We start from the raw sequence: 21,531 nt of genomic DNA, 5'->3' as shown, positions 1-21,531 counted from the left end.
CCAAAAATATACACCACCAATTACGAAGAGCCTGTATCGCTATTATATACCTTCCTAAATCTGCCAATTGCTTAAAAAACACTCCAAATGTTACAAACCTGCGATTTCTTTACGTCAGTATTAAAATATAGGGTTGTTAGTTTTGTAGTAATATTATAATGGTAATTAAAGATTTTTAAACTTTTATTTTAAGCTAATTTTCATATCAATTATGTATTGACCGGCTAAATAAAATTTTTGGATACTGTAATAAATTAAAATTTTTGTGTTTAAACAGGAAATTGTGTTATAATGAATATAGTTGTAATTCTAATAATAATTATTTTTTATTAAGAGTGTATCAACCCTAATTATGACGACTCAAGGTTTGTTTACTAAAATTCCAGATCGAATGTGGCTGGAGTATAGGTCTCCAAGCTAGAGGATTTCCCCGCGATTTAAATGATTATAACAAAGTCATCTCGACTGAAAATAATAAACAGGTTTTGCATAATTTCAATTATGTTTAATAATTGTCAGCGACTCATTTATTTCTTAAAACGAAATTATAAAACGTAATAGATTTGAAGTGTTATTGTTTACTGAGTGTCTTAATCTAGAAACTATCTGAGTAATCAATGACTCGTTCATTGTTGCAGAATATTGTAGAAACTTAAATGACGTCATGAAGTCTGAAGGGTTACTATGATAACATCACATCACAATGTAAATGTGAATGTAAGTAAAATTAAGAATAGAGTTCTAGAAGAATAAAAAAATTCTGACTGAAATGATGCTCAGCTGATTCCACCACGCTATTCTACTGTGGCCAAATCATTAAATGTTTTTAGTTACCACTGAGCTCGGAAATTATATCAGTATGAACTCAATCATCAGATTTTATTTTCTAATCTTATACAATAAATGCATCATACAATCTTACTATAATTCAATTCACATCTAAGCCTATTTTTTAGATATTCAATGAAGTAGCCACCTGACGACCTCCGTGGTCGAGTGGTATGTACACCAATTTTCATTGGTACGCCACTCCTGGGTTTGATTACCGGCTGAGTCAATGTAGATTATCATTAGTTTTCTATGTTGTCTTGGGTCTGGGTGTTTGTGGTACCGTCGTTATTTCTGATATTCCATAACACAAGTACTTTAGCTACTTACATTGGTATCAGAGTGATGTATGTGATGTTGTCTCATATTTATTTAATCAATGAAGCTGTGATAGCAATCAAGGGCTTAGTCAACATTCAGGACAAAATTTTACCGCCAATGATATTTGATTCTTTAAATGATACTCGTATACCTAAGTAATTGGGCAAAAGGTCCACCTGAAGGTATGCGGTCGTCACGCATATCTAAATATCATTAGCTCTCTAAGTAATGTATTTTCCATACATCACATCAATGTCCCCCCGACCTTAGCTCACTCACCTTTCAAACCGTAACACAGATATATGAGCTGTTTGACAGGAGAATACCTGATGAGTGGTACCCCAAACAGACGAACTTGCCTACCACTAACATACATAAAAATATGAATGATTGCTGCTAATATTATTAGATTAAGAAATGCAATACACAGACGCCTGCACAAACCCTACTTCCAATTTCCTGTACAGTCTTTTTTTATGGTATAAGTTGGTGGACGAGCATATGGGCCACTTATGGTAAGTGGTCACCATTACCCATAGACAATAATGCTGTAAGAAATATTAACTATTCCTTACATCTTCAATGTGCCACCAACCTTGGGAACTAAGATATTATATCCTTTGTGCCTGTAGTTACACTGGCTCACTCACCCTTCAAACCGGAACACAACAATACTGTTATTGGGCGGTAGAATAACTGATGAGTGGGTGGTACCTACCGAGACGGGCTTGCACAAAGCCCTACCACCAAGTAAAGTCATCTTCTAAACACATCATGAACTGCTTACGATGAACCTATTCATGATAAAAACTATGTCACATATAACACAAGTGCTTCAGCTACTTAAATTGGGATCAGAGTAATGTATGTGACATTGTCTCATATTTATTTATTTATATGTATTATAAGTAGTAGCTTAATTTGGTCAAAATGTCTATTTTCGTTCTTTGCACGTCAATATGAACTTAATCTAATTCCTTATCTCATATTTTTCATTTGTTATTTTCTACTAGTTAACCTACTTTTGTATGTTATATGAATGTATAATATAATGATAATGTTGGATATGTGTGTTTTTTATGAAAAATGAATAAAGTCGGAAATAAAATGAAAATAGTTTAAAAGACTGTTTAAAACAGCTTTTTCTGTAAACTCGAGATTCTTATTCTTCTATCCATGTTTAAGAATCCGGCTCGAAGGACCAATTTTAGAGCCTCAAATATTTGGGGATACCAGATAAGTAAATAGACATAAGCAGTATATTCCCCTCTCCGCTAAATTGTATTGTTAATTCTGGTTATTTTACAGACTTATAAGCGTAAATATGTATATATTTTTTAAACTAGCCTGCGCGATTTAGATTTCTCAAAGAAAATTGTCACCGCCATCTATGGCTCTCAACTCTAAATTGCAGTGTTGAAAAATCCTACTAATATTACAAATGCAAAGTTTATGAAGATGGATGGTTTGTGTGTGTATGACTGTTACGATTTCACGAAAAAAATACTAGAAGAATTTGGATGAAATTTTACATTAATATAGGATATACATCAGAGTAACACACAGACTACAATTTTAATGATTTTATGTAATTTGGTCATAATACACCGCTGCATATAAATTACCTGTGCGAAGCCGGCGCGGCTCGCTATATTTATAAAAAGAAAGAAACGGCAACATTATTCAAAAATAACTTTTACAACAACAACAACAGCCTGTAAATTTCCACTGCTGGGCTAAAGGCCTCCTCTCCCTTTGAGGAGAAGGTTTGGAACATATTCCACCACGCTGTTCCAATGCGGGTTGGTTGAATACAGATGTGGCAGAATTTCTATGAAATTTGTCACATGCAGGTTTAGTCAAGATGTTTTCCTTCACCGCTGAGCACGAGATGAATTATAAAGACAAATTAAGCACATCAATCAGCGGTGCTTGCCTGGGTTTGAACCCGCAATCATCGATTAAGATACACACGTTCTAACCACTGGGCCATCTCGACTCTTCAAATATATAAATAACTATTAATAATCAATTAATTATAAATAATTGTAAGATAAAACTGGAAACCATTAACAGTTAATGCTATCTCTACTGTTTGTCATCTTAATCAGCTTATCAGTAAAATGGGTTAATTGTTTGTTTCCGGTGAATGACTACTAAATAAGGAATGAGTTTTTATGCTATATTTAGTATTTCGTACGTCTGATAAAGAATATAATAAACGTTTATAGAATCACTTTATTATCCATTTAAATAAAACTAGTTATACCGGATTTGAATCGCGTATATTAATTATTTTTGGCATCCCGACGTTTCGAGCACTTTACAGCGTTCGTGGTCACGGGCAGACTAAGGTGGCATTTGTCTATTTGAGGAACAAAGAATATTATTTACAACTACCGCCAACGATTTCTCAATTGGTATCTTGAGTAACGTTCTGCGTGCAACCGGAATATACGCGATTCAAATCCGGTATAACTAGTTTTATTTAAATGTGTAATAATCGCGAAAATTTAAGACAACACTACACTTTATTATCCGTCTGTCCATTTCGCAGTCAATTTTCTCTGACGGAACTAAACGAACAGTTGAAACAGGGTACACAGTGGCTCGATCACAGTGTATAATAATAAAAATAAATGATTTATGTTTAATGCAAATTATAAACATATATGTAAGCGTTACAAATGTTAGGGAATATTCTGAAATATTCAATTTATCTATTCAAGTGCTTAGCAAGAACTTAACTTAACTTTCATTCTGTGTAAGATAAGTTATTGATTTTTTGACAGCTTTTTTTGATGTCCAATATGATGACATCGCAATTTTCTGAATTTCTATAAAAAAAAATGAGCCGAAATGTGCCCAGTATGTGCCCTGATTTTTTTTATTTATTTACATCTGCATATGACAGCACATGTCGAGCACATAACGGCACAATTTTAATAAATTTGATAAAGTAAAGTAGCGGTGCTAACCGGACTTGAAAAGACCTCAAAAAATGATATTGTTTGAGTATTTTTTTTTTTCAAACGCCATTTCATGGGACATTTTGGGCACATTTTTTTAAGAGTAATTCAAAACATACTTCAATACATTCTTTTTGATGTAACTTTTTCTATTGACTTCAATTAACAAACTATTTCAAATATTCAAAAATTTGTGTAGTACATGGTATTAATATATTTAATTAACTAAGTACTTACGACTACTAACTTAACATTTTATAAGCCTGACGTTTCTTCTATCCTAGTAAAGATTCTAATTGAACGCTGCATACCTTTTCTCTTCTTATTTTCTTATGCAATAGTATGAATCCCTATAAATACGAGTACAAAGTACTCTAGACGTTACTCACTCTTGCTCGATTTTTTCTCAATATACTACATATACACTTCATCGAATTAAACAAGTTTTCTATTGAATATTAACTCATAAAATTTAATGTGCTCAGTACCAAATACCACAACGTTAACAACAAATCTTTTTTCTCTTAAAATAAAGCACCAATAAATGAAACGCTAATTTATGCAAGTTAACTTATAATTTATGAAAGTTGGAGTTTTAGTTAAATTAATATATTAAGATATCGAATTGTTTATACATTAATTTCAAGAAACTCACAGTTTTAGACAAAATACCTATAAGTTTATTTGTAAATACCAATTATGTTAATAGCTTAAAAAGGCTATTGAGACCATTTTACACAACTCTGTCTAATTACAACAACAATTTTATAAATTTACGTTTTATAAGTTATGACTTATTGTACCGAAATTTTAAACAATATGAGAGAATAGAATGGAGTAGATACAAATAATTCCCAGATCTTAATCTAACGTAACTTCGAATTAAATTACTTTAATTTTATTCAATAAATCTAAGTAAAAGCTTCATTTCTATTGCAGACTTTCCTGTTCAGCGCTATTCTTGGCTGAAGGACAATTTAATTATATTTACAAGGTGAAGAGCTGAGATAGCCCAGTGGTTAGAACGCGTACATCTTAACCTGTATATTTCCCATTGCTGGACTGAGGCCTCATCTCCCTTTGAGGAGAAGGTTTGGAACATATTCCACCACGCTGTTCCAATGCGGATTGGTGGAGTACACATGTGGCAGAAATTCTATGAAATTAGACACATACAGGTTTCTTCTCTCGACGTTTTCCTTCATGGCCGCTTATTAATAAATATTCATAATTTTTATTACCTACTAACCTCCCGTACCTTGGACCGGGTATGAGTGGCATTTTCGGGAATTCTATATGTGTTCTATATATGTATATATGTACTCAGTGTTAAATTTCATTCAGTCCTGTCCAGTCGTTTTGTTGTGATTGAATAACAAACATACATTCATCTAAATTTTCATATTTATAGTACTCCTAACAATGTAGATGCATAGGGTCATAATGAATTGGATAGACAAATAAACTCAAAATATATTTAAAAATAGGATTATTTAAACATCTATATTTCTTTTATATGGTATACAATAAAATTATATTTAAATATTCAATCAAAGGATATACATTGCTTATATTAAAATCCGTGTAAATATCTCGCCCTATCCGGCATGTACAAAGTATTCATTAGTTCTTTGGATTTTATGTATGGTTTTTGCTCTTCGGCAGGTTTCGTTGGACGGACTGGTCTGAGTTTACGTTCTTGGCGAATCTAAAATTAAAAATAATACAGAATGTCCAGTACGAATGACCTCTAGATCGATTTTGACCTAGGACTTTCTCAAGACACAGAAAATGGTCACAAGAGCCCATAAATAATGGTACTTTAGCAATATTAACCAATCCGTACATCACGAATGCGCCACCAATCATAAAAACTAATATATTATATCACCGTGCCAATGGTTACACTGGCTCACTCACCCTTCAAACCGGGACACAACAATACTTAGTACTACTGTTTGACGTTACAATTTCTAAAGGTTGTGTAGTACTTAACTAGAAGTGCTTGCACCAAGGATTTTAAATCGAGTCCTACCACCAAGTAAATAATATAATAATATTTTATAAGCTGGTTATGATCTGGTCTAGCATGTAGGTCCAAACATTAAAACTCGATTAAACTGTAAGATAAAACTAACGATCTCCAAACTACATCAGTAGTTCGGGGTCTAATTCTTATTGACAATCAACTCTATCATTTGTATGAATAAAAATGTTACATACTCTATGTTGATAAACGTTCCTTTTCATCAAATCAATTTTTCTACGCAAAGCTGCGATTTTGTTATCGTAGTATCTTCGTCTATCTGATTCGATTATCTTTTCTTCTTTATTTTTTGAGTAATAGTCAATTCCTAAATTTCGTTGGGATTTCTTTCTATTGTTATAAACCTTATGCAATCCTCTGTCTTCGATATCATCAAGGTTTGCATTCAAGACTGGATATTTAGTTCCATCTTTACTCCAATTGTCTCTGATCAAGGTTTTATTTGTACTACCGTCAAAACTTAGATTATCCTTTAAACCTCGATAATTATAATCTTCAGGTGTTATTGTATCGAAATAATCATCTCTTAGCATAACATCTTCTTTTATATCATCGTTACTTATTCCTTTGATTTTTGATTGATTGTTCCACGGTGCATTAAATTTATATTTATTTTTAAAGTCCGATTTACCAATCAGGGTATCGTATATTCTACGAATTTTTTCATCAAACATTTCTCTTTCATTTGAATTTAATTCAATCATTTTGATTTCGTGTTCCAATGAATCTAAGAGTGTCATTAATTTACGATCAGTATCCATATTTACTGATTTTGTAACATCATACGAATTTAAATTGCTGGTTAAATTAAAATCACTTTTAATATATCTTTGCTCAGCATTGATATTTCGAATTACATTTTGATTTTTAAATGCGTAAGCATTGTTATATGAATTGAAAGTTACAGGGTCATGAGATACGTATCTACCAGATTCTGTTTCAACAAATTTATTGCTATCTCTTTTCATGTCTAAATATTTAGATACTAAATTCTGCACTTTAGTGAAATCTTTTCTTGGTGTTACATCTTTTTTATTTATAAGTTTTTGATGTGTTATCGGATTAGTTTTTCGTATAGTTAATTCGAAAGTTGGTGATTTTGAAAATACGCTCTGTTTTGACTTCTAAAATAAAACCAAAAATCATTTTGTGTAATATAAGCGAACAAATATTTTAATAAAGCTTGACGCCCTCCGTGCTCGAGTAATGTGTACACTGGTTCATGGGTACGCCACTCTGAGGTCCCGGGGTCGATTCCCGGCCGAGTCAATATACAAATAGTTCATTAGTTTTCTATGTTGCCTTGGAGGTGAGTGTTTGTGGTACCATCGTTATTTCTGATTTTCCATAACACAAATGCTTTAGCCGATTACATTGAGATCAGAGTAATATATGGAATGTTGTGCGATATTTATTTAAAAAAAAAACTAGCCTGTCAAATAATGACAAATGTGTAGAACTATTGTATTTTCCGAAATTCAAGATTACATACATGCAATTAATACTAGTTCAACTACCAGTGGAGCAGCTTTGAGAATTATACTCTTACCCTTTTTTAAATGAGGATTTAAGCCCAGCGTTGGGATATTATACAGTTAAACAAGAGTAATTCGTTTACTAATTGCACTTACGCGATGTGACCCAACTCTTGGCAATTGATGTGAGTGAATTTCAGTACGATGGTAATTTTTTCTCCATTCACTGTCTCCATCAAAATATCGACTTTGAACATCACCGGCATGTCTTTGTATAGGCGAGCCACTGTAATTATATATATATATATATATATATATATATATATATATATATATATATATATATATAATATTATATTATTTTAATACATTTATCTAAAATATAAATAACTAAATGGTCGATTTTAATCAATATACCTTTTTCTTTGATCAAACGTAATTCTATTTTTGTTGTTTGTTCTTTTCTGTAATCAAATAAGAAAATGTTAAATATTTATCCAAGTCTACTCATTCTAGACAAATGGGCCACTTGCATCACCTACCACCATACCATTTACAATCCTTACACCAAAACAATACGCTAGCAACCTTGGGAGCTAAGATGTTATGTCCCTTGTAACTACAGTTTCCCTGGCTCGCTCACACTTCAAACCTGGACACAGCAGACTGGAGACAGTATGACTAAGTGTGACGGTAGAATACCTGATGAGCGTGGGAGTACCCCAAGCAGAAGAGCCCTATCACTAAGTAATTGTGATGTTTGGCATAATAATTCTATAATTTGCTAAGGCAATAAGAAATAATCATATCTAATTTCATTAAAAATTCGTCTGTCATAAGATCAGAGAAAGGCAGTAAAAAAAATTACTCAAATTTGTATGTTAGACTGCTCGTCTTCCTCTCTTAGGATAAAAAAAAAACATTTAATATAAACGACACAGTTACAGTTTTATTACATAATAAGACTAAACTTACCCTCTTCAAGGCGTCGTAACGATCGAACACCTCATTCGTATTCATCTGGAGTGTAACGTTGTTATGTCTACGATGAAAATAAGAGGCTATATAAATATACCCCATAAAGAACCGTTAATATAAAAGAAAAGGTTTATTTATATAATGCCTCGACTATATCAACAATCATACAATATTGGAAAAGGAAACAGACATTAAATCAGAAAGTGCCTTTTTGGGGGTTGTGCAAAAAAACCCTTCATTCAAAATAAACAAACAAGCAAAACAACTGCTGGAGAATATAGACCTCCTAAAGGCGGTTCAATAGATAGACATTTTCTTTTTCATGTAAAGGAAAATTTCTAAATATTGGAAACAGCGTCTTACAATAACTCCAAGCTTAATCCAACACGTTGCTTCAAGTATGATTGGTACATGTGGTATTTTATCTTATACTCTATCACCACATTGACTAAAATTAATTATAAACACATACATCAATCGTACTATAGCCCAAGAAACAAGATTTACTTGTAATAATAGGCACATCTTGTAAATTTCCCACGGCTAAGGCATCCTCACCCTTTGAAGAGAAGGTTATACATATGTATTTAGTACCAACGCGAATTGGTGTATTCATATGTGGCAGAATATCGTTGAAATTAAACATATAAGGTTTCCTCGCGATATTTTCCTTCACCGCCCCAATAATCGGTTAAGATATACATGCTCTAACCACTGGGCCATCTCGGCTCTTACTTGCAATCATTTATGGAAACGAAATGAGACATATGTTGACTATCATTTATCAAGTCCATTTATCAAGTCCGCTGAAAACATACCCAAGATCTTGATACGCTTTTGGGGCGTCATCTACCGTGAATATTGGTAAAACCACTACAGATGGCTTGCATCGACTGCTGTCCTTGCATTTGTAGGCTGTTCAATAGAAATAAATAATGAGACTTCCTTCGGTAGTAGAAAAGCTGCTTAAGGAATCATCAAAAATCAGTTGAAAAGACAGTTGAAATGAGTTTCTAATACTTTGTCCTTTAATATCTTAAATATAGGAATCGGTTGGCGGACGAGCATATGGGCCACGTGGTGGTAAGTGGTCACCATCACCCATAGACAATGACGCTGTAAGAAATATTAACTATTCCTTACATCGTCAATGCGCCACCAACATTAGGAACTAAGATGCTATGTCCCTTGTGCCTGTAGTTACACTGACTCACTGACCCTTTAAACTGAAACACAACAATACTGCGTACTATTGTTTAGCGGTAGAATATCTGATGATTGGGTGATACCTACCCAGGCGGGCTTGCACAACGCCCTACCAACAAGAAATTTACATGACACAACTTAGATGTAACGGCAAATTCAATAAAACCGATTACTGCTGATTAATTATTTTTACAGAAATTGACTATTGAGAACAGATTCCCTATCACACTATTAGACGCCATTCGTCGCTATAGGTTCTCACGTCAGTTCAACCCAAATCGACGTGTAAAATTGACGAAAATATTAGGTCATATGATATTACAAGTTAATACGTTTGTGTAGAGATCATATTAACATAAGAAATAAATATTGACAATTTGGGATAGCGTACTTAATTCGGATGTGATCGGTTTTACGAATTTTACCGATGCTACATCTAAGTTGTGTCGTACTATGTAAAATTATTCTAAATTCATATCTAACAACTTAAAACTTTTTTCATTTTTAAATATTCAATTGCATATAATATTTACTTTTCTTAATTATTCCAGAAGTGAAGAAAATACTTCACATAGCAAAACAGTGTTAAGGAACACTTGATAGACTTTCTTTTTGGCGTGGCGTTTTACTTATACTCACGCAGAGTTCTTCCACTTTCATAGCAAAGACAGTCGTCATCTTCATCAAAGCCTAGAGGACAGCCACATTTCTTGGTATACCCTGGTTTCGTCGGTGGATCGGTGATATAAACTTGGTATCCGGACTGGAGACGCGCTGAATAGTTGCAAACTATTTGAATCGACTGTAAGTTTGGTAAAGTACGTCAAAACTTATTTCATATACTCTTAGTTTAGTCAAACTTTTAAACAAATTCTATTTATTCTTATGTTAACTACTTATTGGAACATAATTGATTTTGTATTAAGATACTGTAAGAATTACTAATTTTATACTTTATTGTGTTTAAATGTGAGGTACATTTTTGCTTAACAAAATATTCCCAAAAAAAAAACTTAAAAGTGATATTACTATTTTATTCACAAGAGCAAAAACAAGGGTATTTTTATTTTAAGGTTTATATCTGTTGCTTTATAGTTCCTTAGTTTTATTCGACGACTTCCGTGGTCGAGTTGTGTGTAAACCGGTTTTCATGGGTCACGCCACTCCGACGTCCCGGGTTCGATTCCCGGCCGAGTCATTGTAGATTATCATTAGTTTTCTACGTTGTCTTGGGTCTGGGTGTTTGTGATAACATCGTTGCTTCTGATTTTCCATAACACAAGTGCTTTAGCTACTTACATTGGGATCAGAGTAATGTATGTGATGTTATCTCATATTTATATATATATTATCTCATATATTCTATACGAAAACTAACTTGACTTTAGTGTTATAACTGAAATCTTTTCATCAATGTTCAGATCATCAACACTATTAACTAAAACTCTATAAGCTGTCTCACATACACACATACGCACACAGACAAACAAACACATATATAAAAAAATATACGTATAATTAAATTGCGACCAATAGAATTAAAGGCAATGAACGAGCCTCACTGAATATGCCTCAATATATCACCTCACCTTGAGTGACCTTTAATATTATTCTCTCAGATAATGAGTTGGTATAATCTGACGGCTAATTATAGCATCACTCATTAGTGAAACTAAATAGCTCATCACTGCTTCCTGTTACATGATCCACTAAGTCACTCGGAAAGCGTGAGGAAATTTCTTAAATACAACAATAAAATATATCATACAAAATATACTATCTTCAGAATGCCTCACTGACTTTTTTGAAAATATTTATAATGTGTACTATACTGTTATTTTGATCATTGTAGTAACCTCAAAAATAATCAGTGTTTCTCTCCTATATTATGCATGTATTATACCTACAAAACATTCTCTTGAATCTATCTATCTATAAAAAAACGCCGCATCAAAATCCGTTGTGTAATTTGAAAGATCTAAGCATACATAAGGGATAGACAGCGGTAAGCGACTTTGTCTTATAGTATGTAATTGACGATGATGATGTCGCGTATTTAAGAATAATACATAAATTGAAACGTTGACGTATGAGGCCACGTGTTTATCTCGTGTGGGCTACGGCAAAGTGTGCATCGTGCGCGGTGTATAAAAGCTAATGTAACGAAGTATTATCCTTGTACCCTGTAAATAACATCACCTTCACTTGGTGGCAGGGCTTTGTGCAAGCCCGTCTGGGTAGGTACCACCCATTCATCAGTCATTCTACCGCCAAATAACAGTACTCAGTATTGTTGTGTTCCGGTTTGAAGGGTGAGTGAGCCAGTGTAACTACAGGCACAAGGGACGTAACATCTTAGTTCCCAAGGTTGGTGGCACATTGACGATGTAAGGAATAGTTAATATTTCTTACAGAGTTATTGTGTATGGGTGATGGTGACCACTTACCATCAGGTGGTCCATATGCTCGTCCGCCAACCTATACCATAAAAAAAAACCTATCCCTTGGCTTGTCTTCTTCAATTGAAAACCAAGAGAGCAATTCAAAAAAGAAAGTGAAAGTAAGAAAGCCTGAATATTGAGGTAACTCTCCTCTTTACTCAACATAATAATAATGTGAATAATATTTACGTTATAGTTCAATGCTGCATTATTATCATGATAGGCGTACTCCCTATAAGCGGATAAGCCACAGCCTATATGAGTGATGTTTCCATATATCAAGTAAATGAACTGATTGGCCAGCTTCTTCGGTGATCTGTAATACAACATTTTATCAAATATACAATGAAACACACAAATTATAATTTAAAATATTTTCACATAGATAAACGTTAATAATAATTTAGCTAAGATTAGTGTATTTGTTTTAACAAAGATTGCGTCGTTACTACCTTTTCGAAACACATATACTATCACTTAATCAATGTCTCATCTGATTTAAAACGTAAGTAATAAGTTCTGACTGTAAAGTCAGTAAATCTCTCTGGACCAATTTCAATAAAAAATGATTAAAACGGCTAACTGAGCCGAGAATGCCCAGAGGTTAGAGCGCCTACATCTTAAACGATGATTGCGGATTCAAACCCAGACTAGCACCATTGAAATTGCATGCGCTTAATTTATCTCGAGCTTGGCGGTGATGAAAAATATCGTGAAGAAACCTGTATATGTCAATTTCATCGAAATTCTGCCATTCGCTTCCACCAACCCGCATTAGAACAGCGTGGTGGAACATGATCCAAACCCTCTCCTTAATGGAAGAGGAGGCCTTATCCCAGCAGTGGGAAATTTACAGGCTGTTACTTTACTTTACTTTGTTGCTTTAATTTATTTTCTGTGTGGTGTACAATGTATACTAATATTATAAATGTGACAGTAACTCTGACTGTCGCTCTTTCACTGCCAAATGAACCGAATTTGATGAAAATTGTTATGAAGCAAATTTAAACTCCAAGGAAGGACATATGACATAGACATAGACAAACAACCCCTAAAACGCGAGAGAAGTCGCGAAGAACAACTAGTCAAAAGACAAAGCAAGTACATAAGTAAAATGCCTTAATTCCTAGAAGTATTCACGCCTTGAACTATAACTCTAGATAAAATTATCAAGCATGTCTTTAAAGAAAGGAATATGTGAATACTTACCGATCACTATTCTGTATTATGTCTTGAGGTGTAATGTCCGCCCGCATACTATACCAGGCCTTCAAAACTGCCGTTATAGCATATTTAACTTTGTCGTGAGTGAGAGACGACGAATTCAAATAATTCGACGAATGTAACGGCTGCCAACTGTCAATTGTGAATCGGCTCATTCCTAAAGTTTGGCCGACTTTGGAATATTTTTCTAATTGAAAAAAAAAGAAAAGTAAAATACAAATAATTCAAAAATATTTGTGTCCACGGCCTCGTTATAATAGATTATGTATCCAACCCGTATTAGATTTCAAAGGATAGGTTCCAAGCTAAGGTAGGACCATCAAAAAGTTATTTGGTATATCTGTCAAGAGTGTGTTGACAGAAAAATTATTGAACCTCCCATTAGAAACTCTGTTAAGCCATTGGTACTGCAACTGTTTTCTTTCCATTCATATCTAATCACTGTCCTTTCTTTTTTTTAGCACAGGGAAAATCTTCATAGATACCCGACTTCTGGGGGAGATGTCGGGTTATGTGAGAACTCACAGAAGGAGACTACGGCCTCCCACGCCGATTCCCTGCGTAGCATCGCCGGCACGACTGCCCGCAGGGAGAATCTAATCACTGCCCTATCGGATTGGATGCCCTATGGATAAGGAACTTCTCTTACGCGGTAGAATATGTCCCAAACAGGACTAATATATATTAAGAATTAACACCGTAACTCTCTAAATCTCTTTAAGTCATGGTAACATACATTCCTTGCATAGCCGATGTGTATACATTCATAGAAATAAAGATTTTATGTCCGTTTTGCTAATAAGTACACTGGCTTAATCACTGTTAGAAACAAAACAATCCTGAGTATTGCTACTTGGTGCTAATTATTAATCATCATTAGGATCTATGATTCAATATTAAAGCTTCTGAAAAATACTGTCCGTTTTACTGTTAACGTATTTTGAATTTCTTACATACTTGTATCTCGGCATAAATCACCCTTCATAGTACATTGGTTCGCCCAAATTTGAGCAAAAGTCGCTAATTCTTCGTCCCAATTCTAAAAAAAAAATAGTTTTAAAATTTTTATGTTCCTCTAGCAATGATGTCGTCATAATATTGAAGAAGACGATTTTTTGTTGTTTGCCATACTAAAGTAGCAAATACATTAAAAAAATGAAATTGAAAAACTACCTTAGAAACCAAGCATTACTAAGCACACACGTTCGGTTTCCTTTCAAATATACCAAACCATATTATCCTACAAAATTAAGTATATCATGAACATTTGCGAGGTGGCTATCATAATGGCATAATATGAAGATAATATCTTTATTAGGGTTATAATATTACAAATTCAAAGTTATAAAGTCTCAAGTAACTTACGATACTAACATGCAATATTAGGATTTAACAACGTACTATTTAAAAACTAAGTTAAACTAACTAAGATTGCATATTTTTAAGCAATGAAGCTGGTCAGTGTATTGTTATTACATAGCAAGCAAAGAGTCCATCGTTTAATATCCTTTAAATAATGCCCTTCAAACTCTACGGTGAAATAGACACTAGAACTTTGTCAATCTATCAGCCAATCTTAAGAGTCTCAATGTGACTCCTATACAAAATTGGAATATACCCAATAAGTAAGATTCTAAAAGTCATTTTTTCTTACTACCAAAATGTTTAATAAACGAAATTCCTCATCGAATGTTTACATTTGATTGACCCTAAATTTCCCCACAGAACTAATTTCAAAGAAACTGAAGAATTTATTTTCTTAACGAATTCGAAATGCTGAACTAAGAGAGATTAAGATTCTGGCCAAAGAATTTGAGGTATTCTTTAATCAAACGATTTTTACAACCAATCCTAAAATTTTCTTACTGATCGAGTGCTATTACAGAGTAATATCATTTGTCATGATACCAATCCTACTAATAATATTAGAAACGTGAAATTTTGTCATAACGGACAGGAGAACCTTTGTTAATTTTCATGTAAAACTACATTACGGATTTCGATAAAATTTGGAATAGCAATAGAATAGCTTACCTATTCCAGAGTATTTACACCTGATCCCCCTCGGAAGATATTATTACAATAAACGCTCTTGTGAATTATTATTATTGTATAGTACCATAACCTTTTGGAACGCATCAAATATATGAAAGCCGGATCTAACCAGATTGATCCGGTTTTTAATAACCTTCATGGAAATAACGCAGTAGGAATTTAGATTCGCTCGCAACGATGCAACGAATATCACACATAACGAAACGGTATTAACTATATGTCTCATCGTGAAACGCAAAGCGATAAGAGGAAGAATTATTTAAGAGAACTGGAATAACTCTAGACTCTTATATAAATAATTGACAACTTTAAATAATTCTCGTGGACTTCCAGACTAGATATATTATATACTATACATGTATAATTATATGAGATTCTAGCTACTACTGAGTTTCATGTCGCTTCTTCTCGGTAGAATTGGAAATCAGCGGTAGCTTCATTTAATATATTTTGTAAAATGGCGGTTGAAAACTGCTTATCAAAGCCTACTCGAATAGTATATTTTCATTTTGATTTTTCATTTTATACGAGACCACTAATAAATAACTTTTACTTAAATTGTAATCATTAATATGTAATTCAAATAAAAATAATCTGCTGAATAACGTCTGTTGGAATAACTTACAATGGAAATTTAATTAATGGAATTTAATTTCCATTTCCATTTCAATTGTCTTTTAATTACAATTAAGACATTTCAAATGCATTAAGTTTGTAGTTACCAATCTTTCAAAAGAGCTTGTCAAGGGATATTCCCTTGATAGCCTCTTTTAACTTGAATTACGAGCATATAATTTCTCAGCCCCGAGGATCTGAACTCAAACCACATTTATTAATTTACATTTTTTTGAGCTGAGATGGCCCAGTGGTTAGAACGCGTGTATCTTAACCGATGATTGCGGGTTCAAGCCCAGACAAGCATCACTATATATATGTGCTTAATTTGAGTTTTAATTCATCTCATGCTCGGCGGTGAAGGAAAACATCGTGAGGAAACCTGCATGAGTCTAATTTTATCGAAATTCTGCCACATGTGTATTCCACCAACCCGCATTGGAACAGAGTGATGTAATATGTTACCCTTTCCTTAATAGAAGAGGAGGCCTTATCTCAGCAGTGGTAAATGTACAGGCTGTTACTTTACCTTTTATTTACTTTATGCAAGATTTTAAAACGACTATTGCTTGTTTTATCGGTAATACACCGAATCTATATCTATTTTAATCTTTACTTATATTAGAAATTCGAAAGGAACTCTGTCGGTCTGTTACACGGATCCCATTGTACTGAAATTAATAAAAAAAAATTGTATGCCTAATACCTAAAAGTCACCTCTTTAATTCAGTTGACAACTAGTCCATAATACTTTTTAAGAACATTTAAATTCCATACCTGAATAAAGTGTAATTATTTTGATGTAAATAAGAAATAACTTACCAATCTAATTATACCGTAGCCTTTAGGTAAAGTGATACCGTCTCTACCTTTAGCAGTACCTGCGGCTACCTTACTACGTATTCTGTGAAAAATATAAACATGCAATAAAGTTAAATCTCTGTAGCGTCTGAATCATATTAAAAAAAAATAAGGTGTTATTATATGCGTAATACAAGAAGCTAGAATTGGTAAAGGTATTAATTACTACTAGTTTTTTTATTTCTTAAGGAGACAATCCCTACAATAACAATGAATTGTGAAGCTGTGTCTCTCTGATTTAGGCATCTTTCAATAGATAGTTAAGATTTAGGTTTACATTGTGATTTATCAAAGCACTGCCAAGTGCCTTTAGATCATATCTTTGGAATATCATTAATTTCACAGAAATTGGAATACAATTGTTAATTCATTGGATGGTAGATATTATCTCACAGGAAGTATCAATAATTCTACGACAACAACTTGTAAATTTCTCACTGCTGGGCTAAGGCCTCCTCTCCCTTTGAGGAGAAGGTTTGGAACATGTTCCACCACGGTGTTCCAGTGCGAGTTGGTAGAATACACATGTGGCACAATTTTTATGCTATTAGACACATGCAGGTTTCATCATGATGTTTCACTTCACCGCTGAGCACGAGATTAATTATAAAAACTTGGTGTTAGGGCTTTATGCTAACCCGTCTGGGTACGTACCACCCACTCATCAGTTATTCTTCCGCCAAATAATAGTACTCAGTATTGTTGTGTTCCGGTTTTAAGGATGAGTGAGCCAGTGTAACTACAGGCACAAGGGACATAACATCTTAGTTCCCAAGGTTGGTGGCACATTGACGATGTAAAGCATAGTTAATATTTCTTACAGCGTCATTGTCTATGGGTGATGGTGACCACTTACCATCAGGTGGCCCATATGCCCGTCCGCTAACCTATACCATAAAAAAAAAATCTCGCGTATATCCAAACGTATGTTAATAGACAATCTCCTACAAATAAAATTGAAATAGTAAAGAGATAAATTTAAATCACCTGTTAATGATATCGAGTATCATTTGAGCGAAATCTGGAGTCACCGAGACATCCGTTACACCGCTACATGTGGGTCCCATCTTTTTTAGCTGTGTATACATATTGCGAATTGATTACATCACTCTTAAAACTATTCCTATTGTATTAATTCTATAACAAGAATGATACAATAGAAACTTCTGAGGTCTGGTAACTTTTGCACGAAGTTCTGATTCATATTTCAATACAGACCTAATCTAACTTGGCGTTATCGCTTCCGTGCAAACACATCTTGGACTACCAATCAGTACACGGAATAATTTTGTTCCTGTTTAAAGGGTGAGCGAGCTTATGTAAATACAGGCATAGGGGAAAAACCAACATAGTTCCAAGGTTTGTGACCACTTAATATCATGTGGGCTTTTTGCCAGTCCTCCTACCTCATATATCATCATATCATATCATAATCTCATATAAAAATTGTTAGATGTACCTTTTCTATTTATTTTCCGTTTACTCTGTTATCATGGCATAGTGATTTTACAGGCTTTCAGAGTAAAGATACTATAATAAAATTGCGCAGACATTTTTACTTTTTTCGTAAATTCAAATCGTTTATAAAAAATACATTAGTAAAAAAGGCGTATTACTCGATACAAAATTTTGTAGATGATAAAAAAGCGTGGAATTAATACCTGTTGACTTTTACGCAGGATATATTAATTCAAATAATTTAAATAATTAATAAATCACTCGACGATGATTAACTGTGCAAAAATTAGCCTGACCAAATGACCAAATATTTTGTCATTATCATCTCCCGGTCTATGAACCGAATTTGATGAAATTTGATCTCCAAGGAGAGAACATAGGCCTCCTTTTGCCTAACACATGACAACCAAACCCTTATCTTATAAAGACTATGATAATATGATATAATTGTTACATATTAAAAATATTAATATAACTTACTGGGTTATAATGAAGGCACATAACGTGAGTTCCTTCCTGACAAGATCCTATTCTGGGACAGTAGTCTGATATGTGCAAGCCCTTATGACTGTGCTTGTCAATAACTTCTGAACACTCCGAAGTTAGTATGTGTGTGAATATAAATATATTAATCTGGAAATTATTTAAGCGATCAATACGAGAATTTAAAATTTGGTGTACCTTTTATTTAATTTATACATTTTTTTTATAATTTGTTTGTTTTTATATAACGTTGTAATGTAAATTTCCCACAAGGCTAAGGCCTCCTCTACCTTTGGGGAGAAGGTATGGAGCATAGAACACCACTCTGTTCCAATGCGGTGGTGGATTCACATGTAGAATTTCGTTGAAATTAGACACATACAGGTTTCCTCATGATGTTTTCCTTCACCGCCGAGCACAAACTGAATTATAAACCTAAATTAAGCACATGAAAATTCGATGGTGCTTGCCTGGGTTTGAACCCACAATCATCGGTTAACATGTACGTGTTTTAACCACTGTCGATTTCGGCTCCGTTTGTTTGTATGTAGGCAGTAATCTCCGTACCTTCAATTATAATAATATTATCAACGGTAAAAAAACTACATTTTTCTGAGTGTTATAGGGTGCAAATTATGGGTACATCATATCATTTTCTTTATTAATAATTTGTACCCGAGCAAATTCGGGGTCGTTCGCTAGTATTATAATAAAACGACTTACCCAATTGAACGTCATCATTCATCAATCATTCTCCTTCGTTCGTTCATTTGTAATTTTTTTAGGAAGCATAGTAAGTAAAACTTTTTTGATTACAAAGTTATCTTAAATATTAATTATCAATCTGTAAAAGAATGTATAATGTAAGTTGGATTGATTTAAATTAGTGAATTGTTTATCGAATGACTGTTTTATTACAATACATATAAAGCCTAATTAATTATAATATAATAATTAATTATATAATTCAATGGAAGTAGAAAAAATTAAAAACAAATCTTAAATTTACGTACTTCATGCAATTTTGTAATAACTCATCTATTGTGCACTAATAAGAGCTTATAATTATTATATCTACATTTATAATACTATTAGATGTGATTTTAAATTAACATGGTTATTTATATTATTAAAGTTATTAATTTCGGGATATTTACCATGTTTTTTATTTTTGTTCGGCGGAGCTCGATATTTCGACATTGTCTACGAATGTCTTGTTCACAATCTCGTGAAAAAAATAAAAAATAAAAAACATGATAAATATCCCGAAACTAATAGCTTTAATAACACTATTAGACTTCAGTACTTATTTTCATTTCAATTTTACTTCCAAATCTTCCAATATCAAAATGGTCGACGTTCATAATGGCATTTTTCACAAGTTTCCGTCGAATATTGTTTATTTAGCTTTTTTTATTAATTTTAAAAAAAATTATTTTAAACTTATATTTAGTGGAGTACCCAGAGCGTCATTATCAAACAAACCGCGGACTTTTGTTACAGTGACGAAAAAAGAATTAAAAAATTGGAATGTATAGCTAATAACATATATAAAATAGTTTACCAATTGAAAATGTGTGCTTTTGATTTTTTTTTATAATGGATAATTCAAGTACTATGATGCGGATTAATTTGTCTTTATAATTCATCTCGTGCTCAGCCGTGAAGGAAAACATCGTGATGAAACCTGCATGTGACAAGTTTCAAAGACACATGTGTATTCCACCACAACCCGCATTGGAACAGCGTAGTGGAATATGTTCCAAACCTTCTCCTCAAAGGGAGAGGAGGCCTTTTAGCCCAGCAGTGGGAATTTACAGGCTGTTGTTGTTGATGCATATTAGGCTTATCAATATTAACTTAATGCATATTTCTCTATAAATATAATCAGTGGGAAAATTGAGAAATTCAAAGATAATCGAAAAAAGGTAACATATGAAATAAAATTTTAGTTTATTTAATCACTTTAAATCATTGATCTGCATCTAATATTCTCTTCCTTTTTATTGTTGTGTATTTGAATTTTAAACTGGGCGCTCCACTAATTAGGTATATCAAATCTCGGCTAATATTTCTACAAATAAAAACAATCTATAATTGATTTGCCTTAAATCTTACGAATCTGAAACATTATTTTCACTCTGTGGTAGATGTATTGATTGCCTTCTTGGTCTAGATCAGCCTCAGATTGAGGTCCCGGGTTTAAGCCCTAAGTCGGGCTAGTAAGAGTCGGTTTATCTATCAAAAAAATCTCAGTGACAGTTGGGAAGTTGGCAGTTAGAAGTGTGTACGTTTTGTGTATGGAACTAGAACAAACCATAACCTTTGGCATAATCATTAAACTTGGCCTTTCCTGATCTACCTCGTTAAAGGAAGATCTCATAACACATACTACGTAACTCCATGAAACAAACAAAAAAACAATTACCTCTTTATGTATTACAATCGTAACAATTATCTATAAATAATAAATAAACGCGAGTTTATATTTAAATTAAAAAATTAAATGTGACTCACTAAATATATAAATAATCACAAATGAAAAATTTTAATTATACGCGTTCACTCAT

The 21,531-nt window shown here is 33.1% G+C and overlaps 1 protein-coding gene across 1 annotated transcript; it reads right to left on the bottom strand.

Moving 5' to 3' along the window:
• Nucleotides 1–5,640: 5,640 nt before the first annotated feature.
• Nucleotides 5,641–19,807, bottom strand: LOC124539812. The gene is made up of 14 exons (XM_047117170.1): nucleotides 19,685–19,807; nucleotides 18,959–19,111; nucleotides 18,008–18,096; nucleotides 16,982–17,063; nucleotides 14,447–14,528; nucleotides 13,475–13,676; nucleotides 12,455–12,581; nucleotides 10,464–10,626; nucleotides 9,437–9,533; nucleotides 8,616–8,682; nucleotides 8,058–8,104; nucleotides 7,797–7,926; nucleotides 6,342–7,289; nucleotides 5,641–5,826 (listed from the first exon to the last, which is right to left on the bottom strand). The coding sequence occupies exons 1-14, from the start codon at nucleotides 19,700–19,702 to the stop codon at nucleotides 5,692–5,694; spliced, it is 2,340 nt and encodes a 779-aa protein (XP_046973126.1). The 5' UTR covers nucleotides 19,703–19,807; the 3' UTR covers nucleotides 5,641–5,691.
• Between the last annotated feature and the right edge of the window lie 1,724 nt (nucleotides 19,808–21,531).

The sequence above is a fragment of the Vanessa cardui genome, chromosome 23 (genome assembly GCF_905220365.1).
Source record: "Vanessa cardui chromosome 23, ilVanCard2.1, whole genome shotgun sequence".
Taxonomy (NCBI): Eukaryota; Metazoa; Arthropoda; class Insecta; order Lepidoptera; family Nymphalidae; genus Vanessa; species Vanessa cardui.
Note: the sequence above shows the minus strand (reverse complement) of the source record. Positions and strands in the feature narration are given on the sequence as shown.